At 60.3% G+C, this 26,448-nt stretch overlaps 1 protein-coding gene across 6 annotated transcripts in view; it reads right to left on the bottom strand.

Annotated features, from left to right (window-relative positions):
- The window catches only part of GSE1 (Gse1 coiled-coil protein), a 63,959-nt gene that overhangs the window by 12,418 nt on the left and 25,093 nt on the right, over nucleotides 1–26,448 (bottom strand). For 5 of the 6 annotated variants that reach the window (XM_088172115.1, XM_088172114.1, XM_088172111.1 and 2 more), the window contains exon 2: nucleotides 2,644–2,862. In XM_088172115.1, the coding sequence (XP_088028241.1) occupies nucleotides 2,644–2,860 (217 nt within the window). In that variant the 5' untranslated portion in view covers nucleotides 2,861–2,862. Of the gene's footprint in view, nucleotides 1–2,643; nucleotides 2,863–15,842; nucleotides 16,823–26,448 lie in introns of those variants that run through there. The other variant, XM_088172110.1, reaches the window with a different exon arrangement.

The following is a 26,448-nucleotide window of genomic DNA, read 5'->3' on the forward strand; positions in this document are numbered from 1 at the left end:
CATGCCAGCAAGGATCAGCTGTCGGAAAGTGAGGAGTGGGCTGTGCTCCCAGGATGAGGTGACAGCGATGCTCCCAGGCAGTGGGCAGGGCATGGAGAGAGGCTTCGGCTCCCCTGAGCGTGCAGGGTGTCCCCTCACTTTCCTGAGTGTGCAAGGCCACTCCCCTGAGAGTGCCAGCCATCTCCTGTCCTGTGGACACAGCAGGACACAGCTCCTCACCCTGCACCCCAACTCCATCCCCTTGCCCTCTCCTCACGCCACACACCACCAGGAGGGAACCAGGAGGCTGGGAATGCCAGGGGAAGCAGGAGCATCCCCGGGCAGCAGAAGGGATGCTGGGTGGGAAGGATGCTCCAGAAGGACGCTCTGTGGGAAGGATGCTCAGCAGAGCAGAGGCCAAGCGGAGCATCCCCGCTGCCGGCCGCCCTCCCTGATTAATTATTCCCGAGTCGCTCCGAATCGCTTTCATTTGAAGAGCAGCAAGGCTGGGGGAAGGAGAAAGGCTGTCCCCGACAAAGGAGGCCGATTTGACACCCACTGAAGTCTATCTTGTCAGCGCAAGGCCAACAACAATTAGCAGCCTAATCCCCTCTGAGCTGGGAAGCCATTACTCACCACGCGATAGCGTTAACAATCAATACCATCACAATGAGCCCGGCAATTAATGAAGCTAAAGTCTTACTTCAGAACCTTAATTCTCGCTGTGTGGCTTTAAACGGGAGGGTTTGTGATCGTTATAATTAACTGGTGGTATTCAGCCAGGAGTTAGTCAATGAAACTAATCTGGATTGGAGATGACAAGAGGCACAGTGTGATGGTGTCACCTTTGTTTTCTGACCTCCCGCTTCCCGCTCAGCGATAGCAGATTAGCAGCCCGGGCTGACAGGCAAATGTAATTAACAGCTGAGACCCTGACTGGAGAACTGGGGAAAAAAGAAGGGAAGGAGGGGTGGAATAAAACCCACCCTGCGGACAGCCTCGGGCAGGACAAGAGGCAGCAGCCCCCGGGCAGGCGGTGGCTTTGTGGGGCTTTGCTGGGAAGGGGTCAGTCAGGATGAGCCTTGACAGTTTGGGATGCTCTGGAGCAGTAGGATATCCCTAGGGATGTGCCAGCACACCTGTGAGCCCATAAAGCTGGAAAAAATACAGTGATCCTGTGTGGATCTGGCATCTGCCAGAGCGGAGCATCTCCAGAGGTGGGAAGGGAAGTGGAGTGAGCATCTCCTGTTGTGGGAAGTGGGTGAGGATTTGAGGGAAAAGCAATTCGTTTCCTGGTGCTAAAAACCACAGCAAGGAGAAAAACCCCCTTCCCAACACACACCCAAACCCACACGGATCAAAAACCTCTGGGATGGGTGACTTGAGGCACCCAAATGGGCAAGGGAGGGGTTTTTGAAACAAACTACGAAAGTGTTAAGGGGAAATCCAAAAACAATGTGACTGCTTCTCTCCAGTGCCATAAAATCCATGCCCAAACCTGATGATGTCCCTTGGGATGGGCTGAGCAGCACAGGGAGGGCACAAACTGTGGGGTGCGAGGCGAAAATAAATCAAAATAATTCCCCAAACTCAATCAATCGCTCTAAAGGAAGCAGATGGGTTCCAGAGGAAGCAGCTGGGAAAAACCAGGAGCTTCCAGAGAGGATGAAGCATCACCAAGACCTGGTTCCCTCAGAGTTACAGGGACCTGCTATCCCCACACATTTCCTTGGGAGCAGCCAATGCTTCAGGTCATGGCTGTGCCAGAGATTTTGGGGCTGCAGGGAGGGTCATGTAGATGGTGCTTCCAAAAAGGATTTTCCAAAAAGAGCCTTGCAAAAGGGGTCTTGGAAAAAGGATTGTGCCAAAAGGGCCTTTTAAATAGGGTCTTCCAAAAAGACTTTGCAAAAAACATCTTGCAAAAGGGTTGGGTGTCTTTTCCAGGGATCAAAGTGTCCAAGCACTGATCCAAAGGGAACACCCACCGATGCAAATAGCAGGGATAAAGACTATTTCATCCTAAATTGATGATACCAGCAGTCTCCTAAAACACTTCCCAGCCCGGAGACTGGCTGCCTCCCCTCTGGGTGTGGAAGCCCTGGAAATTCCCATGAGATATGCTCCATGAGGAAAGGGAGACCTCGGGGTGCTCCAGGTATGGAGCATGACCAGGGGATATAGGGGATCCTACAGTAAACACAGTCCCAGTCCATGTACAGCTCTGCCTGGCAGTGTGGGGCAGTTATGGGGCAGGCCAGGGGCTGTGGGGCATCCCAAAGGCTGTGGGGCACCCGCAAGCTGCTCCAGAAGCAGCTCACACCCACATCCAAACAGAGACAGGGGGGTGTGATGGAGGATGTGGGAGACAAGAGCTGGGCACCTCCTGGAGCTGTTCAGCTGGGAAATTCACCTGGGGAAATATCAAATTTGGGGAAACTCCAGCAAAAGTAGCATGGTGGGAAGGAGCAGGGCTGGTCCCAGGGTACAGTGAGCAACGCAGCACTCGGATTACTCCGGATGAATTGAATTCCCAAACTGCCCCCTCGAGACACGACAACAGGAGAAGGCATAGCTGGGAAATGACAGGAAAACACCAGCTCCAGCTCCTGGGAAAGGCACCAGTGTTTGTCCCCACCCTGTCCTTGCCCCTGTCCCTGTCCCCACCTCTGGGCTCCTCGGCTTGCTTGGCGAGCTTGCGGAGGGCGGCGGCGAAGCTGGAGGAAGGTGCTGCCTGGACGGACAAAGTGCTGCTGGCAGCGGGGCTGCCATTGGGAACGATGGAGCCGTTCAGGGGGGACGGGGTCAGGGGGCTCACGGTGGCAGTGGTGCGGGTGGCCGTGGAGAGCATTCCTAGGGACGGCGACTTCGGCTCATGGCTCATGCCTGTGAATGAGACACACCGGGTTAGACACGTGGAGACAGGATCTTCAGTTCCCCCTAAAACCTTTCCTCTAGTTCACCATGCCGCCCCAAAATGCACCCCGAGTTCAGAGATGGGGGGAAGCGTCTCCCAGCATCCCACTGAACCCCTGGATGATGGAGCAGGAGGGCTCAGCAGAGCTCCGCAGGGATGGACAGAGTGTTTTGGAGGGACACAGGGACTTCAGCATCCTGATGGAGGTGACGGGGAGAGGCACAGTCCCCTGACTCGCATGGTGCTGCCAAAACCCAAAGGACCACTGCTGCACCCCTAACTGCCACTGTTGCACCCCCAAATCTCAGACACTGCACACTCAAATCGCCACCACTGTACCCCTAAATCCCCAATATTGCATCCCTGGATTTGCAGCACTGCGCCCCCAAACTTCCACTGCTGAATCCCTGGATTAACAATATTTGATCCCTAGGTCTTCAGAATTGCACCTTCAAATCCCCAGTAACACATCCCTGGATCCCCAGAACTGCATCCTTAAATCCCCATCGCTGCACCCCCAAAACCCCGATACTGCATCCCTGGATCCCCAGCACAGCACCCCCAGCTCCCCACACTGCACCTTCAGATCCTCACGCCTCAAATCCCCATCACTGCACCCCAAAGCCCCGAGTTGCTACAGGGCACAGTGACCCCAAAAGTGAGGTTCAGGTGCTGAGCAGGAGGGTGCAGCCCTCCCCGAGCTCCCCCAGCTGTCACACCAATCGCTCCAGGGCTCTCCACCTCCCAAAACAGCAACTGCTGATGTCAGGGGCCCTTAAAATAGACTTCACCCAGCAGCTTCATTAACACCAGCCTAAAATTAGCCCGGCTCCCAGGTGGGCAGGAGGACAGGGGGGTCGTGGGGCAGCCCCCAACTCTCAGCAGGCCTGGAGGCAGCTCGAGGCATTGAACACCTGGAGCATCCTCTGCAGGGAGGGTGGATGGAGCATCCCCGGAGCATCCCGCGGATGGGCAGGCAAGCACTGCGGGCGCCGCGGGAGCCGGGGGGGCACGGGGGGCACTCAGCGTTGATTAATCTTTGCCCCCCGGCCCCAGGAGAGGCGGCCGGCGCGGCGGCGCGCTCCCCTCTGCCCTCATTATACAAGCATTTATTAACTCCGGTGCTCTCAGCCATTGACTGCCGCCTTGTCGACACGCTCGGCTCATGTAAATTCATTACCAGAACAGCTGGGAAGCCAACCCGCCACGCCAGCCTGGCCCCGGCACCCCTGGGCTCTGTGCTGGCACCCCCGGGCTCTGCTCCAGCCCCGGGTGAGGGTTCGGTGCCAACCCCAGAGAGAGGTGGCACCGGGATCTGCCTGCAGCACCAGGCACCCACGCATCATCCAAAGGGGACACGGCACTCCAGGCACAGCTTGCAGCTCCCATGCACCCCTGAGCATTGCCCCACATTCCCCAGGCACTGCCCAGCATCCCTTTGGCACAGCTCTGCATTCTCCCAGCACTGCCCCACAGCCTCCAGGCACTGCTCCATATATCCCAGGCACTGCCTGGCATCCCCTTGGCACAGCCCTGCATCCTCCAGGCACTGCCCCACATCCACCAGGCACAAACCTGAATCCCCAGGCTCAGCCCTGCATCCTCCAGGCACTGTCCCACAACCTCCAGGCACAGACTCAAACACTTCCCAGTGCCCCCCAGTTCCTCCCCACCTATTAACCCCAAATTAACCCCCCCGTTTCCAGCCCCAATCCAGGTCTGGAGACGCTTTCCCAGCCACCCGGTGGGATCAGCAGGCTGGCACACGGGCACGGGGCTGGCTGCAGGGTATCACCCGTGTGATGCTCAGCTGATCCCAGCGGCCCCAAACGCCTCTCGGCCAACTCATGATCCCAACGGGATTTTCCAGGCGAGCTCAGGGCAGCAGGGAGCGGGCGAGTGGCCGGGCAGCGTGCGGGGAGCTCGAGTGCCCCCCGGGCTGAGCTGTGCCGCTGCCCCAGCCGCGCTCCAAACCAGTTCTGCCGCTCCCTCCCGGTGATAAAATCGGCGCCTCCACCCCGGCTGGGGCCCGAGCAGCGCCGCTCACCCGCCGTGCCCCGCCGGCGCTGGCGTCCGTCTGTCCAGGCGTCCCTGGGCTGCTCCATGGGACAGCTGCCAGCTGGGGAAACTGAGGCACGGAGAGCTGGCTGGGCGGGAGCATCCACACGGGACGGGACGGGACGGGACGGGACGGGACGGGACGGGACGGGACGGGACGGGACGGGACGGGATGGGATGGGATGGGATGGGATGGGATGGGATGGGATGGGATGGGATGGGATGGGAAGTGGGGTTGCCACGCTGCATCCCCCCCATCCCTCCGGCATCCCATCCCTGGCACAGTGTAGGTGGCACTCACCCCTGCGGGTGGCTGGGGACGCCGTGACGCCCCACGGTGAGGTGGGGCCCCCCCAGCTCTGCCCCTCCCCGGCTGCTTCTCTCAGCAGGCAGATCCGTGTGGAAAAACAGGTCAAGTTTGGTGCCTGGAGCAGCCCGGGGTCATGGCAGCGGTTGCCTCACCAGGGCGGGGAGATGAACCCCAAAACGGGACATGCTGTCTCTCCGCTGTCCCCAGCCCTGTGTGGGTACAGGGCTGGCACTCTCACGTACACCTCCCTTTGGAAAATGATGCCTGTACCCCACACACACAAAGGCAAGGGGGCTGTGGGGGCCACCTGGATCCCCCGCTGAGGCCACAAGGGAGGTTAGGGAGCGGGGAGCAGGCGATGTGTCACCCTGTCCCCGTCCCTCCCACAGCATGTGCCCGGGCACAGCAGTACAGGGAGTGTCTGGCATTCCCGGTGCCCGCTGGCTGCCTGCCCGCGGGAGCAGGCAGAGGAGGAGGAGGAGCGGGGATGGCAGGGTCACTGCCACGCTCCCCTCACCCTTCCCGCAGCGCCACACATGGCACTCGCCATGGGGCTGGCATCTCCGACGGCACAGGACCCCAAACCCCTGACTCCTGGAGCGGCGCTCCCGCCCCCCCGAACCCCCGCATCCCCGGCTCAGGGCTGGGAGCCGGGAGCTGGGAGCGTGCCATGTTCTCTCCATCTGCTCCTGATGATGCTGGCGGGTTTTTTGGCAGCGGGAGCCTCCTCCGGCAGCGAGAGCAGAACCAGTCTGGCTGCCTGGTGGGGCTGGAGACAAATAAAACCCCTTGGCAGCCGCTGCGGGCAGGCTGGAGCGGGCAGCGAGGGGCAGGGATGGGCTCCCAGCGCCCAGAAATCCCTGGGCACGGCGTTCTGCTGTCGGGAAATGGAAAGTGGGCAGGTTTAGCACCTTGGCTCCCGATTGCCCCCTTCCCAGCACCTTGAAAGGCCTCTAATGAGCGTGGAGTGCCCTTGGGAGCAGATTGCCATTGAACTCGACCTGCACCAGCCGCCCGCTCTTACAGCAGCTATTTTGAGCTGCCGGGCTCCCAAGTGCTGGAACTAATAATTTATTACCAAATACGATCAGGCAGCAGCTCCAGCCCCTGGCAAATGGAGCGGAAAAAAACCCAGTGCGGTGGGAGGCCGAGGGAGTGGGGAGAGACGAGCATCCTGCATCCTCCTCCCCCGGGATGGATCCGCACCCACCCCGCAGCTGGGACGGAGCCCACTTGGCCAAGCCCTCTGGAAAGCTCCACCACGCTCACTGCTGATGGTTCCCCAAGGGATTTGGGGTGATGAGGTCCCCCCTCAGCCTTTCCCCCCTCTCCCAGCGCCTCTGCTCCCGCTCCGGAGCCGCATCCAGCTGCACGCTCCAAGCAGGAACAGCTGCTCTGCATGGATTTTCAATGCTAATGGCCTCGCATTGTCAGCACCCCCCTTCCCTCTGCCTGAATGCAGCGGGCAGAGCCCCAGGATGGAGGGCAGGGGGCCAGGGCCAACACGTGCCCATCGTCCCCTTGTCACACACCCTGCCACCCCCTGGGGCAGGGGACAGGCAGAGGGGAGAGGCAGAGGGGACAGCTCCTCTCCCGGTGATGTCCTGCAGAGCCGCCGCACGTTTTCCACCCCTCATTAAAGCAGCTCTGCTGCTGCACCTCCAGCATGCTCCATTAATTAATTAATTGATCGATCGCAGCCCGCGCTCCTGCCTTCCCCCCCCACTTCCCAGCACACAGCTGAAATGAAGGGAGGTGACCAGCCTTGGTGTCCCCAAGTGTCCCCAGGCGCAGAGAGACGCAGACACAGCCTCTGTCCAATTTTAGGGTGCTCAGGGCAGAGCATCCTGGGAACATCCCCCATTCCCTTGGAGGGGCCTGGATGGGTTCCCCACGGTGAGGAGCACCTTAGTGGGAAAGGCTGGGATTTGGGGCTCCCCGTGGAGCCTGGAACGGCACCGAGCACCCGGCGCTATTATCCGGCTGGGCCTCCATCGATCACTCCTCCATGGACCATTGATCTGGCAAACGACAACAAGCAAACTAATAAGAGCTCGTTTGGAGGGCGCAGCGCTGGGGATGGAGGGATGCTGGGTGGCTTCTCTCCCTTCCTGGCCTTCCCAAGGCCCAGCCAAGCAGCCCTGGGAGCTTTTTCAGCCCTCAGGAAATCGAGCCAGGGAAAGATTTACTTGAAAGCAACTTTCTACCCCGTTTCTGCCCTGTTTCGAAAAAATCAAGCCCCTGTGCCCCAAGGGTGCTGCTGGGCCCTGAACTCCACTCTATGGTATCAAAGGTTGGGTTGGTAGCCCCTCGTGGCTCCTGATGCCCAGACCCCAGTGCCAGCTGTCTCCTGAGGATCCCTCTGCTTTGGGGGAAGCGGGGTACAGCCCTCACCCCTCCACACTGCTGTCTTCTGGGCACTCCATGGGGCTGCCAGGCATCTCCTGGGGGAGACTGGGCATTGCATTGGGATTCTGGGAATGGCCTGGGGGAGACTGGGCATTGCACTGGGATACTGGGAATTGCCTGGGAGAGATCTGGGAACGGCACTGGGATGCTAAGAGAGAGTTGGGCACTGCATTGATGGGCATTTAATGGCATAGCCAGGCAGTGTTTGGTGCTGTCAGGCACTGCAGAGTGGCATTAAATGGTGCCACTGGGCACTCCCTGCAGCCACTGAGCATTGCACAGCAGCACTGGGAATTGCACAGTGCTGCTGGGCATCCCATGGAGGCGGCACTGGGCATTCCCAGATGCCACAGGGCATTGCACAATGGCACCGAGCATTCCACAGAGCCGTTGGGCAACACCTGGGTCGGAGCCAGGTGCCACACGGCGCTGCCAAACCTTGCACAGCACTACCTGCCACGGCACAGCCCGAGAGCAGGCAGTGCCTGGCACATCCAGGCTGCCCTCCCATGCCCACATCCCCGTGCCCCATGTCCCCACGTCCCCAGGCTGGCGCAGGCGTGCAGCAGCAGTGCATTGTTTTGGGCGCAGGATCCCTTGCCCAGCAGATGGCAGGTATAACAAAGCAGCTTGCTGCGGCCAAGCCAATTATTTATCTAATTATGATTTACCACTTAACCACATGATCTTTCTGCAGAGTTGTAGGCAATTAAAACCAGGGTGATTATGTGGATTATGCAAATCGGCTGGAGCCGAGCGAATAAAATTGGAGATTAGAGTTTCACGCAGGCTGGATCTTGTGTGGGGCAGGTCCTGGAGGGGCAGGGGCAGGGCAGGGGGCTGCAGGCAGGGCAGAGGAGGCAGGGCCACGGGGCTGCAGGCAGGGCAGGGAGCCAGGACTCAGCCAAGGAAAGGAGCTACAGGACACAGTTGGGAAGTGCCAGAACAAGGTGAGCAGATGCCTTGTGCCACCCCCCTGCAGCATTGGGGCCAAAAACTGCCCCCATCATGGGGGGTGCCCACAGGGGACCCCCGGTGACTCTGTTGGCACCAGGGACTCCCCAGCATCCATCCCCAGCTGCACCCCAAAAAACAGAGAAGGGTTCCACAGTGCAGACCCCATCCCTCACCCCATCCATGGGGCACCTCATGGCAGGCTTCAGGGGCAATGAATAACAGGTATTAATGATGAGTACTAATAACGGGCATTAATAATGAGTATTAATAAGGAGCATTAATAACGCTGCCTGGCAGATTACGCCGCCCGCCCGGCTCGATATGAGATTTATGGATGGCGTGAAGTCCGGAAATACAGGAGTATTAATGGTAATTCCTCGTGTCCTAGCAAAGGTCACAGGCAATCTCCATCAATCCTGCTGCAGAGCTGGGGGTCTGGCCAGGATGGGGGGTCTGGCCAGGATAGGGGGGTCCAGGCAGGATGGGGGTCCCCCTTTCGCCCCCGGGGTCCCCCTTTCGCCCCCAGGATCCCCCAGCAGTTTCTGGTGGTGCAGATGGGTCAGAGCAAAGGTTTTACCTTGGGATAAGAAATTATCCCTGGCAAAGAGTGAATTTGCTGTGTGGATTTTCATTTTCCCAATACCATCTGCTCCCGATGGGTGCCCCATGTCCTCAGCTTTGAGCTATGAGATGTTGTGAAGGTCCAGGGAAAATCTTGGATTTTTCCAAGCCTGGGAGCACCTGCAGTGTCACCAGGGCTGCCTTGATGGGTATTTCCCTTTCCATAGAGTCCCACAAAAAAATGAGGAAGGTTTGAAGGAGCAGAGATATCCCTTGAGCCAGACTCTGCTGGGGATGGGGACACGCTGCCAGCATTGGTGGGACAGATCCAGCACGTTCCTCATTGCAAGGAAGATCAACCAAAACCCCAATGAGGGGAGCAGATCCCTCTTCTCTTCCCACGCTGGGATTTAGGGTGATTAACACCAGTGATCCCATGTGCCAGTGCTGGGAAGGCCGGCCCGTGCCCCCATGAGCAGCATCTTCCCTTTTTGCCTACAGTAATCCTCAGCCTTTCCAGCAAATTATTAAAATTCACTTATATTTAATCTGCCTGCTGGAATTAATTGAATTTTTACGCTTGGCAAATGTCAGTGGGTGCACGCTGCCTCCCAACGGGGACCCGGCTGCAGGTGCAGCGGGCACAGCCCACGGCTCTCACCACCCTCCAGGGATAAATCCCACCCTGGAGCAGGGCACAGGCTGCCCACAGGCCCCACTGGCAAGGGTAGTGGGATGCCAGGATGCCAGCACCCTCCCAGCTCTGCAGGAATGCTCAGTGACACCAGGCGTGCATCCCTGTGAAGGGAGGCTCCCCAAATCCCATGGGATTCCAACTGTGGTGGCTTTGGAGGGGACATGGGGAGCCCCTCTCTCCCTTTCCCACACATCCGTGCTGGAGATGCCAGCGCCCTGCCTGGCATTGTGTCGCCCTCCGGGTGATGAGAACCTTCCTCCCCTCCCCATCCTCCTCCTCCTCCTCGCAAATTGCCAAAGCATCTAATTTGCCCGCTGGGAAGGCCGAGGGAAAAGAGGCTCTATTTTGCCGGTAATAAGCCCTCCAGACAAAGGCGGGATGAGCCATTCAGAGCCGGGAAGGGGGAAGGGTCCGGCCCCACGCCAGAGCCGTGCCAGGGGCTTGGGGAAGCCAGAAATTCCCTCCTTGTCGGGCGAGCCAGCACTGGGACACACACACAGGATGGGACGCTCACCCCAGCATGACCCCGGGATGGGACACACCAGCCACGGCGCTGGGGACACTCCCGCCCTACAAACTGACCCCAAATCCCAACCCCACGTGGCCTCACTCGCTGTTGCCCCCGGGAACAGCCCCGTTCCCTGCTCGGGGATGCTCCCCTCTCCAATGGAGAAGTTCACGGTCGACCGTGGAGTTCACGGTCGGCAGGAGCCACGGGGGACCCCGGGCCCCGGCAACTTCCAAACTTGACTGGCGCTTGCCCCCCTCCACCGCCCGCCCGGGATTATCATAAATTAAGACGTAATTACTCCATGGAAATTTACAGCACAAAGCTGCGGCGCTAACAAGTGTGTTTGGCGGCACCGGGGGGAGATACAAAGCGCTATTGTCTGGCAGGCGCCAAAAAAGCTGCTCTGCCCCCAAACCCACACATCCTGGGGACAGGGATGAGGGTGGGGATGGCGATGGAGTGACACCACGGCAGCAGCGCAGGGAATCGCGTTTGCACGACACGGAGCTCCAAAAGGAGGGTCCCAGCAGGGAGGGGTGGGTGAGGGTGGGTGAAGGCTGCCCAGGGTGATGGGTGCCCTCCAAGCAGGTGCCACGGCTCTGCTCCCCAACAAAGAAATTTCCTTTATTCCCTTAAATAACTCTCAGCTCCCAACCATGCTGCACCCAGCAAAACATTCCCTCTACCCCCTTTTGCCCAACTCCAGCACACACGGGGTTAAAACTAAACCCCCTGGGGCACTGGAAAGGGGGGGGGACACATGGGGACCAGTGCCAGCGCTGGCGTGTGTCCCCCCCCTCGGTGCTGCCACATTCCCCCAGCTGTCACACGCATTAAAAAATAATAATCATCAACGTGGCAAAAAAAAAAAAAAAAAAAAAAAAAAAGCAAAAATAATAAAAAAAAAAGCAACCAACAACCGAACCCAACAAAACAGTGCGAAAAAATTCAGGCGGCTAAAACAAATCCAGCAATAAAGGAGCTGGGATCCTCGGAAAGCTGGCTGTGCAATTAAGCAGTTTTCTGCTGTATGCCGATAATCACCTAATTATACTATTAATGACAGTTCAACCTGCTCGGAAATAAAAGGACATTCTTCCATAACAGGATGCCAGCTGTTTGTTACAGATGTCAAACATCTTTAAAGCATTATTATTAAAAGAAGGGGGGAAGGAGGAAGCTTGGGGATGCTGAAGCACAGCCGGTTTTCCCCCTCAAAGCATCTTGCAAGGGATGAGGGGGGCGGTTTTGGAGCGTCGCCCCCACTTGGAATCCGGGAGAAGAATCTGTCAGAGGGGTTTTGGTTTTTTTTCGGCGGGGGTCGATGTTTGGAGCCGTAAATCCCCCACGTCGGGCTCGCGGCGAGAGGCGCCTGGGTTTAATTAAGCGCAGCGTTTGGGAAATAAAGTTAAAAATCAGTCATAAAATTAGAGGGAGGGGATGCTCCTGCTGCCAGGCTCGGGGCAGGGCTGGCCCCGCTCTTCCCCCCCCCCCCCGCCTTTGGTTGCCACCGCCGGTGCCTCGAGCGCGGCTGCCGCCGGCGGTGCCCGCGCACGTGCCGCGGTGCCGTGCCAAGGAGCATCCCGGCAGGTGCCGACAGCCGCTGCCAAGGCGAGGGAAAAGGGGGGGACACGCCGGAGAGAAAGGCGGCACCTGCTCCCCCTCCAAACCCCGCGGTGCGCTGGGAGGTTTGGAGGTGAGCGGTGCCCGCTGCAGCCCCGCTGGATTGGGGTGCGGCGGTGCCAAGGAAAGGGGAGGAGGGGGGACAGGAGAGTGGCAGGGTGGCAGGTGTGCCCCAAATCGCCGGCCAAATTCCCGCTGGGGTGATTCCACCTCTTCCCCGGCAGCTCTGAGGGTTCGTGCTGGCACAGCATTCCCGGGGGGCAGCGGGGTGCCCACCCACCGTGGGGTGATGCCAACGCTGGCGTTACCCACCCAGCCAGCCAGACACCTGGCTTTGCACCCTGTCCTATATAACTACCGGGAAATCTGCCTGTAAAACCATCAGGAACCAGGTTTATCTTGGGAATAAAGAGATTACGGGGAGTGCGGGGGGGAGAGAAAGGAAGGAGGAAGGAAAAAGGGGGTGTCTAATTCACCCTGCTCCTGGCTGTGTGGTTACTGATATCCCGAATGCCTGCAGGGCCAAGGCATGCAGAAAGGCACTGGATTTTGGGGGTGCCCACCCACCCACTCAGAGCTGGGGGTCTGTGATGGAGCCCCCTACCCAGGCCAGGACCCCCTGGCCCCTTGGCATGCACTGGGCTGGCACCGGCCCCACTTGCCAGACAGGATCCAGCAGGAAAAAACCATCTGGGAAGCGTCCCCCCCGAGCTCCCGGCAATGCCCCCAGTCCCCCCCTTCCCCTGGCTTCCCTCTTCTCCCCCCTCCCCTCCTCAAACCATCACGGGGAAGCTGGAAAGTGGTTGACATGGTTGCCATGGCGACCGAATTTAGGACTGGCGAGAGGAGGAGGAGGAGGAAGATGGTGGGGTGGGCAAGGGAGGAAGGCAGGAGGACTTCCCGGCACCCCAACACGGCTTGGAACCCCTCGGCATCACCCAGCCCCCCCCTCAGCACCCCACCAACACCTCCTCGTGCACCCCTCGAACCCCACACGCGGCGAGGATGAGGAAGGGTATCCCCAAACCCCAGACCCAGCTGGGGGGATGCCAAGAGTGGGGCTCAGCCCCGAGCACCCCAAAGGCAGCCTGGGGGCGACTGTGCCCGCCCAGCGCTGCCGAGAGCCGCCGGTGACTCACACCTCGCGCCAGCGGCACCCGCCGAGCGGGTGTTTACGCGGCATCACCCAGCTCCTTCCATCTGCTTTGATCCAGGGGCTAAATATTCCCGGCCCCGGCATAAAAATAGGAACCATTTGGGAAGGTCCTGAGTCAGCAGCATCCGCTGCCGGCACCCACCGCCATCCTCCCCGGCATGCCAGGCACCCGCCGGGGAGCCCCAGGGCCCCTCCAGCACCTGGGGGATTCGCCGGATTTGGGGATACCCATAGGGAGGGGGAGTCCTCAAAAAGCTGTGTGCATCCAGGTGCCACCCTTGCGCTTGCTGGAGCAAACAGCCAGGCCCTCCGGGGATGCTCTGTGTCCCCAAGGAGTGCCGCTGTCCCCAAGGAGGGTGGTGTCCCCGAGGGACACTGACACCGGCCATAGGGTGACAAATGCACCCACGTTATCTCAGGGAACATCAGTCTGAGCACGGTTCCCATAGGGACCAGCAGGGAATGGGGTCCATTCCCTGTCCCCCAGGTCTCAGTGCTGCCTGATGGCAGGTCCCCACAGTGCCCAGTGTCCCCTTGCGGCCGGCTGAGCCCCGTGGCATAAACGCAGCCTCATCACCACAGGGACAGAGGGGACAGAGGCATCGGTGACCACAGGGAAAAAAAGGGACAGAAGCATCAGTGACCAGAGAGACAGGGGTGACAGGAGCATTGGTGAGGTGACCAGAGAGATAAAAGGGGACAGCAGCACTGGTGACAACAGGGACAGAAGCTTCAGTGACCAGAGAGATACAGGAGACAGGAGGATTGGTGAACCAGAGGGATACAGGGGACAGGAGCATCAGTGACAAGAGGAGACAGGAACATTGGTGACCAGAGGGACGGAGGAGACACAGAGGAGCCGGCTGGATCCTGGGCCAGCCAGGCTTGGGGGAACAAGCCACCGAGGAGTGTGTGACACGGGCCACGGCCAGGCAGTCCCTGAGGCGGTGACAGTCCCCAGCAGGACTCGCGCCGCTGAGTCACCGCCACCAGCCCCGCGCTGCTGAAACCCCCGCGAGCCCAGGGCGGGGGGAAGGCTCCCGTCTCCATCTGCTCCCACCCGACCTGGCCCACCGGCATCTCCCAACGCCCGGCAGCTGCCGCCAGCGATCCCGCTGCGTGCCAGCGCCTCCAGCATCATTCCCCCTAATTGCTTTAAACCTCGCAGCCTGACACTTCCATGTTCCTCTCCGTCTTGCTTCCCTCCTCCGATTTTATTATTCCCCCTCCTCCCGAGGTGGTTGAGGAGCCGGCCGGAGCAGGGTTTTCCAGGGCGCAGGAATTAGTGCATCAGTCACAACGGCAAAACCAGAAGTTTCACGCAACAGGAGCTGCCGCCGGGAACCCCGGCTCGACCGGCGCGTGCTAAATATGGAATTTAAGGGGGGAAAAAAGCCAACCCCAAACCCGTCTCCCTGCACCTGCAGCCTTCGGAGGAGTCCCCACCGCAAGGGACGGCTCCGAGGCCGGGCAGGAATCGCCCAGGGCTGCTCAATGCAGCGGAGAAGAGCGAGGAGCAGGCGAGGCGATGGCGTTTGGGGGGAACACGGGGAGCGGGACCCCCACAGCCGGCACGGAAGAGGGCGCAGGGTGGGAGCGCGCAGGGTGCCACAGCAAAGCAGGTCACCCACGTCCCCACCGTGGCACAGCGCTGGCAGGGGATGTCACAGCACAACCCCTTCCAGAACGGGGGGACCCCCATTTCAATCCCGGTGCCCCCCGGTTGCCCTTCCCTGCTCGCCTTCGTGCGCTCCGGCGCAGGCGCGCCGGGAGAGCCCTGGCTCCGGTAAGAACGGCCACATGCCAAAGCCATTTCCTGAAACAAACAACCATCCACCGGGGAACGGGCACGCGTGGGCACCGAGCCCCGCAGAGGGCCCTGCCACTGCTCCCCAACTCTGGGACAGCGCCCCGAGCGTGCACCCCGAGCTGCACCCCGAAAGAGCCTCGAGTTCACGGCCGGGGCTCCCAGCCCGAGGCTGCATCCGGAGGCTGCACCCCGAGATCACATCCTGAGCTCACAGCCCGAGTGCTACACCCCAAACACGCACCCTGAGCCGGCACCCCCAGAGCACCTCCAGCTCCCACCCTTAAGCACCCCAAAGCCCCTTCAAAACACTCACCCTGAGCACACACCCTGCACGCACCCCAACCCCACCGATGCTCCCCAAACCCCCCCCGGGGGGATCCCCCTCCCTCGCCGGCTGCCGCGGGGGCCGGAGCTGCCGGCTGGGGTGGCACAGCAAAGTTTGGTGCCCCAAATCGCCTTGCCCTCGCAGTGACGAGGCTGGCACCCCAAAACACAGCACATCCCGCATTTCTCCCCATCCCATCTTTGCCAGAACGCCCCCGGCTCCTCGGGGACAGGGAGAAACCCCCAGGGTGAGGGAGTGGCAGCAGGAAAAGAGAGGGGGATCCAAGCACCCCAAAACACTGCAGTGCCGTGCCAGGGCTCTCTACTCCCCCCTCTCCCTCCTTCCCCCGACACCAAAAACCTCTTAAAAGGCGCTGGAAGAAAGTAAGTTCACCCCCAAATTGCCCTTGGCTGCCGCTGGCTGGGGCGGACAAAGGGGAGTCCCCGGGTTGGGGGGGGACCCCGGGGGGAGACCCCGGAGTGGGGGGAGAGGGAGTGCGGAGGGCTGGCGGCAGCATCGCTCGGTGCCTTACCTGGTAAGTAATAGAGAGGTGGTTTCAACCCAAACATGATTTATGTTACAGTTCCATTGCAGCCAGGGAAAAAAAATTAAAAATAAAAATAAAAGAGCCAACGTGAGGAGGATGTGTCAGGAAGCAAGAAAAAAAAAAAAAAAAAAAAAAGAAGAAAAAACCCCAAAAATTAGCACCAAGCCGCACGGAGGGGGTTGGAAAAATAAACCAGAGGCGAAAAAATACGGTGGAGCGGGGAGGAGGAGAAGGAGGAGGAGGAGGAGGAGGAGGAGGAGCGGGGGGAATCAAGTGCGTGGGGGGAGGAGGAAAAATAAAAATTGAAATAGCAGCGAGCCCAGGGCGCCGGCGGAGGGTGGCGGTGGCGGCTGTCACCGGCGGGGCCAGGGCAGGAGCCTGGCTGCCACGCGTGACGCCTTCCCGGGGGTTTTCCTGCCGCTGAGCCCCCAGCTGCCAACCGCAGGCACACAAAAAGCCAGCGACGAGAAGGAGGAGGAGGAGGATGATGAAGAGGCGGTGGGACCCTCGGCGGCGGGGAACGCACCCCCTGAGCAATGCAGTGGGGTTCCCCCCACGCTGGGGAGGGTGCTGGGGGCGTGGGGCGGGTGACCCACGCGGGGGCTGCGAGCCGTGTGTCCGTCCGTCCGTCCGTCCGTCTGTCCGTGCGGCCGGAAAGCCCCGTCTCCGCGGGCTGCGCCAAGGCGGGCGGGCGAGAGGCGGCAGACTTGCCCCTCGATCAATTTTCATGCAAGAATCATTATCGGTAAATTGGAAATCTGGCTCCTTGACAGCAGATTTGTCTCCTCTAATGACGGGGAGCGGGCAGGAGGGCGGCCGGCAGCTGCTCGCCCCAGCACCCTCCGCCCACCGCCCGCGTCCCCCGGGCTCCAGCCTTTGGCCCCGGCGGTTTCGGGGGAGGGGGGTGAACCCCCGGGGCGCCCCGGGGAGCAGCCTCCTTCCCCCTCAACCCCCCGCTCCTCCTCCTCGCCTACAGACGGAATAATTTTAAATTTCTCTTTCTTGCCTTTTTCTGTTTTCAAACAGCTGCCGATGCGGCGGGCGGAGGGGAGGATGGGGGGAAGAGATATATGTAAAATAAAAATAGGAAACCAAGCCCCCCCCCCCCCCCCCCCCAGTCTCTTCAGGAGGGAAAATTAGGAAATAAAACAATAAATAACCCAACTTTCCTGCCTGCCGGGAGCTGCCTGCTGCTTCACAAAAGGCAGGCGAGCAAAGCCGCCTGCCCCAACCGCAGCGCGGGGGCTGGGGGTGAGCTCCTGCTGCCCCCCCAAATCCCCTCTGAGCCCCTAAATCCCCCCTTGCCGGCCTCGCTGGGCGTCGGGAGCTGTAATGAGCCGCCCGATAGGATCTCCCCCATCCCCTCTCCGCTGATGCATTAGCAGATCCGGGAAGACATGCTTGCAGGCAAATAGGGCTAATAAATGCTATTACGGGAGCGCGAGGGAGGCTGGAGATCCTGGCTGCACCATAGTAACGAGGGCCCGGCTTAATTTGCTTTAAGCAAACGATCAGCCAAGGCGGGGTGGAGAAAGGAGGGGACGGGGGTGGGGGGGGGGTGCGGGGAGCGTCGCTGGCTCCAGGCACGCACGGGCGCGCTTCCCCGGGCACGCGCTTCCAGCGGGAGCGCGCTTCTCACGGGAGCGCGCCCCGACTGGTACATGTGCGTCTGACCCCCCCCTTCCCTCCCCTCCCAGCGCCCCCGCCCAGCTCCGTCCTTCTCTTCCCAAACTGGTTTTAACACCAAAGTTCACAAGGGCGACGTGTGATATCTCGCCCCTGCAAGAGAAGCCACATCCTGTATGATAATGACCAGCCCTTCAAACAGCTTAAAGATACAGAGGCCATTCCCAGGCGCCCGCTGCCTGCCCCTGCCTCACCGGAGCGTGGGGACAGGGGGCACGGAGGTCATGGTGTCACCCCAAAGCCATCCATCCAGTCCCAGGTGGCCCCTGCCTGCTCCAGAGCGTGGGGACAGAGGGGCATGGGGGTCACGGTGTCACCCCAAATCCATCCAGGCATTCCCAGGAGGCCACTGCCTGCACTGGGTGTGGGGACCGAGGGTCATGGGGGTCACGGTGTCACCCCAAACCCATCCAGGCATTCCCAAGAGATCACTGCCTGCAGTGGGTGTGGGGATGGGGGGGGCATGGGGTTCACAGGGCAACCCCAAATCTATCCAGCCATTCGCAGGTGCCCCCTGCCTTCACCAGAGCGTGGGCAGAAGGGGGAAAAAGGGGGCCACAGTGTCACCCCAAACCGATCCAGCCTCATGGGGGTTTGTGAGAGGTCGTCTGTCTGCAAATGCATGTGTGCAAACTTCTGCACACACACAGGTATCCCTGCACTCCCACCCTGCCAGCCGTACTCCCCAAAATCCCACTCGGCAGAGACAGAGCCTATGCAAACCTGCACCTTCCTCCTCCTCCTCCTCCCCCCCTTCCCCCTTAAAACATTGCTTTCCCGATTCCAGGTCGGGGGATTATTATTATTATGTCTTCTCTTCCTTCCTAACCTACATCTGTCAAGATCGGTGCTGGGAGTATTTCTGGCCCGTCCCCTGAGTCATCGCCGCTCGCGTCCCGCTCCCTCCCAGGCAGCTCCCCTGTGTCACCGTGCTCCGTGGGGTGCTGGGACCTGCTGCTCCCACCCATGGGGTGCTGCTCCACCGTGTCCCCCCATCCCGGCCAAACCCCCTCCTCAACCTCACTGGTGCACTCTATAATGTCACTGATGGGGTGACACACCTGGGGGTGCCCCAAAAGCAGTGTCCCCCCTGCGTGGGTGCAATGGGGGACCCCCCCACCCCACGCTGGGAAAGCTTTGGAGTCACCACGTCACCCAATTCCCACCTGGCTTGCAGAAGGGTTGGATTTGCCGGGTTCAGACAAGCACGGGGGGACCCCTCCCCTGCTTCCCCCCCCACCCCACGGCAGGAGCCGTAAAAATTAATTTGCAAACATGTCATTACACAATAGCTGTGCAGGCAATAAACCTGTAATTACAGGCGGCTGGGGGAGCGGGCAGGCAGGGAGGGGAGGCCAGGGAGGGGAGGGAGGGCAGACCTGCCTGCCAGCTCCGGTTTTGGGGTTTCGCCCCCCTCTCCCCCCACCCTTCCCCCCCCCCCCCCCCCCCGCTCCCTTTATTCATTATGCAAACGAGAATTGCTTCACTCCTGGAAGTTGGGCTCCACTTCAAAGGGGCGCCCTGCCTGCCCGGCCTGCACTCCCCGCCTTGCCTCCCAAAACCCCCGCACCCCAAAAACCAGGAGCACCCGTTGCTTGGCCGGCATGGGGAAACCGAGGAACAGCGGCTGAGGCAGCCCCGTTGGGAAACGCTTTGCGACATAACCGAATTATCCGCCACCCTCCTGGGCTGTCCCCGCTCTGCGGGCAGGGGCGACCACCCTGCCTCATTTTACCCATTTACCACCCTGCCTCAGTTTACCCATTTACCACCCTGCCTCAGTTTACCCACTTACCACCCCGCGGGACGCCGGGTGACACCCGCCCGGGCCACCCAGCAGCCGGCTGGGCCACGCCGCGCCTCGCCCCTCGTTAGCGGGAGAGCCTGACGAGCCTGACCCACTTCCCCGAGCGCCGGGAGGATTAATTGGTTCCTTTGCTCGCGCGGAGCCGCCGGGAGCTGGGGCAGGTGCCAGGCGGGATTAGCAAAGCATGAGAGCGCAGCTCGCGGGGCCAGCCCTGCCCACGCCGCACGGGCATCCCGGATTGTCACCGGGACACCCCTCCCTGGGGATGGCTCGGCCTCTCCCGTGGGTATCCCCACGGAATGGGATGCGGCCGTGCTGGGGACAGCCAGCCTGTGGCCCTCAGTGGGATGCCCAACCCCAAGGGATGCCCGCTCTAGGGAAACTGAGTCACATTCCCTGCAGCCCAGCATGCTGGAAGCATCCAGCAGTGGGGACACAGGATCAAGAGGAGCGAGCGGTCGCCTCCCATCGTAAATAAGCAGCTCAGCGATGATTTCCTGCTCTTGTTGACCTTTGACTATGCAGAATAAAGACATAAATCCATATTTTAAACCCATCTGAGCGCCAGCCAGGCCCACAAAGCCATTTACAGCCTGCGATTTGGACGGGGCAGTGAGCAGGAAAGCGATGGTTTCTCGAGGTGACATTCCCCAGGAGGGAAATGAAGTGTTTTATTTGCAGATATATAGGGCACGGTCGTTCCTCCGCTTCCCCTTCCCTCCGCCCTCGGCTCATAAATAAAACATACGGCCGTGTAACCGGCTAATTACGGGGAGGATGGCAAAACCCCGCCGGTCGCTGGGAAAAGAAATCAGCTTTTTAATCAGCCCACTTTCCTCCCCATCTAACTTAAGAAGAAACGGGCATTTCGGGTGCTGGGTTGGAGCCGAGACTCTCCGGCGGCTCGTAGGCTCCCTCTGGGGTTGTGCACCCTGATCCCTCGGGGCAGCTTTGGGGTTGCTCTGGACTGGGGAGCGTTCGAGCTGCTTCTGGTGTTATGTTTTTTTTTCCCCTGGCTGGGAAAAGGATGTCTTTGAAAAGTCTAATTGTTCCTTACACATTAGATACATTAATGAGGTCTCTGATCAAGCGGCTGGCTCTCCGGCAAGGAGGCTTCAAGTAGCAATTTTCCATTTGTGTTTCAAATTTTAATGAATGTTCCTGTCTCCGGCTGCGATGCGCGGTGATAATCCGTACGGCTCGGGTCAGCGCCGGAGCAGGGGCTGCCGCACGGGAGGGCTTGTACAAGGGTTTGATTTCTTTGGGGAATAGTTCATACAAAAAATGGTAATGGCAGAAGACAGTCTTCCTTCCCCCTCGGTTGCCAGAGCCCAAGAGCTACAAATCAGAGGGTTATTATTTCTTTCCGATGTCCCTAAAGTATCCTATATCTTTAGCGGGAGAGTAAAGTTCAGCCCTGATAAGATTGCGGCGCTGGGTGAGACGCGCTTTGCCTTTCTTCCTACCTTGTTTTTTCTTCCCTCCACCTCCATCTCCTTCTCCCTCTATCCCTGAGGAGGCCAGCAGGGTGTCCCCAGGGCCACCAGCCCACCCCAGCCCCCCCCCAGTGCCCCACATCCAAGGGCCGGATCCGGAACCCACCCCGCCAGGACAAGATTTGTATAACCTTGTTTTGGCATGCCTGCCATTAACTTAATTTAACATCCATATTGCCGCTACTTAATTAAATAGATGAACTCATTTTACATTTGCAAGTCTTAATTCATCCTGAACAAAATTGGCCATGTTTCGTTCTTTCTACACTACCAGCTCCCCGGAACAAATGACTGCCTTTTGTAGTTAACTGCTAGTACAGGTTAAAAGCTAATTAGCAGCCCGGGTTGGGTGTTAACTTCCTTATTTATCACCCGGCGCCACTCGGCGAGCGAGGGGGCGCGGGCTGGCACTTCCAGCTTCCTGCGTGGGCCCCGGTCCCGTGGGGTCAGGGCAGCAGCACTGGATGGGTGCGGGATGCACACGGGGCTCAGGGCACGGTGCCTGACCGTGGGGCTCCTGATGCTCGGTTTCAGGGGGCCTGGAACATCATCCAGGTGTGTAGGATCCATGGGGCTATGCGTGTGGTGCATGGGGGTGGGCGCATGGTGCTCAGCACATGTTCGATGCATCATTTGCAGTGCGTGATGCTTGACATGCAGTGCATGGTGGTGCGTGGGGTCCAGCACACCGTGCCCACAAGTGGCGTGGGACAAGGGACACAGTGCACAACACGTGGCTCATGGTGGATGATGCACAGGCCTTGACACACAACGCACAGGGGTCAGTGCCTGGGCTTTGACACACGTGGCTCTGTCACAATGGTGCTCAGCACATCACACAGTGCCCAACCATCACCCAAACATCTGCCTGGAGAGCACCCAACCACGCTACTAAGCCACCACGGGCTCTGCCATGTCCACCACAGCCTCCCTGGAGGTATCTGGGGAGAGGCCCCTAAACAAGCACCACCCTGGTTTTCCAAGCATGCTCCCATGCAGGCTGCTCTGGGGGTGCCCACACCAAGTGGTGATGCCTGGAGGCTGCAAAGCCTCACCACATCCCACCCCCGTGCCCTCCATGTGGTGGGGGGCATGGCAGGGCTGGGGGACACACGGGGACCCTACTAGCAAGGCAGCCAGGCTGTGCTGAGCCTGGCAGGAAGCCGCTCCAGGAAGGCTCATCTGGTTTGACTAACAAATCGCTAACTGCTTCCCCCGAGGCAGGTGGAAGGAAACAAGCTCCGTGGCTGTAAACAACCCCCCCGGCCCCCCGCTTCCCACCCACGGCCCCCCACAGCCCTCCCCAAGCACTGGCCAGGGGCAGGTTGAGACAGAAAACACTTGTGCAACACCCCCTTCATGCTCTGATGCAAGCCCTGCCAGGGGGACAGGGCCCCCCCCCAGTCCCTGCCAGGCGCCCAGCGACGCTGGCACTCCGGGCAGGGCGTGGGGTGACGCAGAGCTTGCCCCAGCCCAGGCTGGCCCTGCAGGACAACACCTCGCTGCCATGACATCCCAGCTGCCGGCGTGACTCAAGGGGACGAGCCGAGATGGTGGAACGGGGCAGCCAGGGGCAAAGCCCACCATGCTGGTGACAGTGCAGTCCCTCTGCCAGCACTAGCCAGTGCAGGGGACCCCAAAGAGCAGCGTGCCCAGGAGAGGAGAGCATTGGTGATGGCAGTTGTCATCACTGGTGATGTCTAACGGGGACGTGGCGGAGGTGGCGTGGGGACGAAGTGGCGGGAGGGGACTGATAGGCATCTCCCCGGCCTTGTAAACCGATCAGCCCCCACCTGCTGAAATAACAGCGAGGGGAGGCAGCTCTGGTTACCGGCAGTGCCGGGGGCCGGCTGGGTGCCAGCACCCTTGGCCGAGGGCCAGGCAGCTCGGCGGGCACCGAGCGGGGACCCCCCGTTCTCCCCCCTTGCCCAAGGCACCGCACGGAGCTGCTCGTCCCGCTCCCCGGCGTCACCACCCCGCCTGCTCCCTCCCCACCCGGTATTTCAGGTCTGGCACCCAAGCCGGCGCCTTCGGGAGCCAGCGGTCCCGCAGGGACATCACCCCTGCCCGGGGCCACTGCTGTGGGGATGACACCAGCCACGCCGCGTAGGAGCACGAATAACTCTCCAGGTTATCCCGTGCGGTTTTAGCTGCTCTTTGGCACAGAGAGGGTCAGAGAATCCGGCAGCACCAGGATGAGGAGCCACCACGGCCAAAAAAGCAAAGCCTGGTGGCTGGATCCAGCCCCTTTGGGAGGAGGGATAAGAGCTCCCAGGTCCCCTCGCTTCCCCCAGGCCCCACCAGGACCCCATCCCAAATCCCTGCCATCAGCAGAAGCGAAGGAGCGGGGCCGTACGGAGCGAGGGTGATAGATAACAGCCCTCTGTGCCGGCGAGATAAATAGCCCCAGCAGCGCCAAGCTGTACTCGGCCAGAAGCTAATAGGGGCTGTCAGGGCGGTTTAGAGGAGCGGAGCATCGTTTCGGGGCCCGGCTGGGAGGACGCCGAGGGGAAGTGACAAGGAAGCTGAGCAGAAAGCGACAGGCAGTACACAAAGAGCATGTCCTCTGTAAGTGGTGATAAACCTTGGAAAAAAAAGAGAAAAGCTAAATCAGTTGTTTAGCCGATGTACCACATGCTGACAGGGCAAATGTGAAGGCTTTTATGGCCACATGGGTTTTCATTTGCAGTTATTCATAGCGGAGCCGGGCGCTTTATCTCACTTTACATTATGTGCAACCACAATGCAGACACTTGCACCGCAACGCATTGCCTCCCTGGAAAATATTAATATGTAAATGTCAGGCTCAGAGGGCAGCGAGGGAATGGCAGGCAAGGAGCAGGCCGGGAGATAAAACCTGCCCTGGAAGGGAGGGGGGCGAGAAGGACCCCCAGCCCGCACCCTCGGGTGTGCAGGAAAGGAGAGGCACAGCTGGGATGGAGCGTGCAGAGAGGAGCTTGGTTTGTGCGTGGTCACACGTGTGTGCACCATGCACAGCCTCAGCTGAGAGGGGTGTGTGTGTGTGTGTGTGTGTGTGTGAGCACAAACACGTGTGCACAACACAGCTCAGCGGAGAGGCACGAATTTCTGTGTGTGCACTCACACACGTGTGTGCACAACACCTCCTCTGCAGCACGTGCGGCACCTCTGCAGGAGGACAGGCCACCTCGGTCACCTGCCACGTGTCACAACCCATGGACAGCCCCCACAACCCCACGCCACGCACATCTGAGCACCCACACGCACCCACGGGGAGCTGTGCCCATCCCAAGGCCATGGGCCACCACGCCGGGCTGGGAGGCAGCCCCGGCCGGGCAGAGCGCACCGGCGCGGCGTGCCAGCGCCCGCACAGCCCCGGCGGGCAGCGCTCCAGCCATGCCTGCTGTTCCCGGGCTCCATTCCTCTCCAAGAGCCTCCAGCCCCGGGGTAGTGCCAGACTGACAGCCTGGAGGCTATTTATTCGCAGGCAGAGGCAGCGGGAGCTGCTGGCGGATGCAGCCGCCTTTGTCCTACAGGGAAGTTTGCTCCCTGGCTCCTGCCTGCCCCCCATCGCCCCTGGTTTTCCACCTCCACACCCCCATGCACTATCCAAAACGCAGAGAGGCATCTGGGCGAGTTCCCAGCCCGGGGTTCCCAGCCCTGATGCTCACTGTGCTCCGGCAGGACTCGCCACAAGGTACTGGCACACAGGGACACCAGGCAGCTGCCACGCTCGCCCTGCCCCAGCAGCCCTCAGCATCACCCAGTCAGGCCAAGGCGCTAGAGGTGGCACCCCAAAGGTGGTGGGGGTAGGAGGAGGGGGGCACCCACCCCTGGGCTTTGCTCCTCTTCACGGTGCCTGCCGGGGTGGGGGGCACCTCCAAAACGTGGCCCTCCTCGGCCGTTACCAGGAGAATCGCTGGCAGCCGGCGCTGGCACGGGGACAAGCCTGGGAGGGAGGTGGCCCCCCAGCACCTCAGGGAAGGGAACAATCCCTGGGCATTTCTTTTTTGGCAGGCCCCGAGTGCCCCCCCTCTGCACCCCCCGTCCTCCTCCCGCGCTCGGGCGCGGGGACACAATTAAATCAGTGTTCTGCTAACAATCTGCCAGCTAATAAGACATTTTCCTCCCTCTCCCTCCTCCCCCCCACTCCACCCCAATCCGTGTGTGATGGGAGCGCTTTGATATGAGAGTGGACTCTAATGGGTTCGGTGTAAGGGAGCCTTAATTTATTACGTGCCTGTAATTGATGTTTGTATAAAGTAGCTCTTACAGCTCCTCAGAGCGGGAGATGAAAAGCAATCAGTCAGCCATTTGCCTCCAAAGGAAGGAGAGAGGAGAAGACAGACAGCGAGAAAGAACCAGACATACTCATCAAGCCTGGAGAAAAACCCAGAAAACGAGGGAACAAACAAAATCACCCCCACGCAGCCTCACCAGCGGCTCTGGCACCCCTGGGTATCACCACGAGCATCCCTGGGTACCACCACCAGCATCTCTGGATATCATTGCCAGCACCCCTGGGTATCAGCATCAACATCCCTGGGTACTGTTGCCAGCAGCCCTGGGTACCACTGCCAGCACCCTTGGGTATTACTGCAAGCAAAGCATCTCTGGGTACTGCTATCAGCATCCCTGGGTACCACCAACAGCATCCTTGGGTACCAGCTGCCACAATCCTGAGTACCTCACCACCCCAGCATTCCCAGGGCCGGATCCTGGTGGGAATGCCGGGGGCAGGGCAGGATGAGGCCCCCTCCTGCCCTGGCCAGGGCTGATTAGGCTGCAGCAGCCGGTGCTGAGCTGCTCTAATGACGGCGGGCGCTGGGGAGTCACGTGCTGCCCAGCGCCGGCTGGGGAGCCGTACGTCACCGGCCCCGGCAAAAAATCGGTGCTAAATTGAATCAATCCATCTTGGAAATGGCTCTTGTCAGCCAGTGTCAGGGAGAGCGTCTGCAGGAGAGGGATCAGGCGGGGGCAGGCCGGCGAGGGCCAGGCGGGCGGCACCGCTGCCGCGGCACTGCCGGGTGTCTCCTGACCCCCACGTATGTTGGATATGGGGGGTCCTCCTGCTGCCAGGGGGGCAGAGCAGGATGGGATCCTCATCCATCCAGCAGGAAAAGCAGAGCCCGGAGCAGACTGCATGCCTCAGTTTCCCCACACTCCGTGCCCCTCTATCTGGTGAAGGAGGGCAGCCCCACATCAGGTAAGACCCCAGCAGGGTTGGAGACCCCCCCCCCCCCAGTGCCCACGTGCATCCCAACACTGTGCCCAGGGCAGAGTGTGCCAAGCTGGGAAGGACGATTCCGCACCAGGGAGACAAAGACGCCGGCACTTGACACAAATATAGATGGATCCTCGGAGTACGGACCCTGCAGCCTGGCAAATTAAAACGTAGCGCGAAAGGGGGGACGGAAACAGCCCTGGTGATTGATTTTCCATCCAGACATTCAAACCAACCGAATATGTCACCCAGACAAGCCCTCGGAAAGCGGCAGCAAGCCCAGATTTATCCTCCACTTGGACCGGAGACTATCAATCCCTATCCAACCCTGGGAAATGGCTTCACGCCCCTGCCTTCCCATCACAGTGCCCATCCCACGGCCGGGCCAGCAGGTGGGAT

The sequence above is a fragment of the Sturnus vulgaris genome, chromosome 12 (assembly GCF_052056855.1).
Source record: "Sturnus vulgaris isolate bStuVul1 chromosome 12, bStuVul1.hap1, whole genome shotgun sequence".
NCBI lineage: Eukaryota > Metazoa > Chordata > Aves > Passeriformes > Sturnidae > Sturnus > Sturnus vulgaris.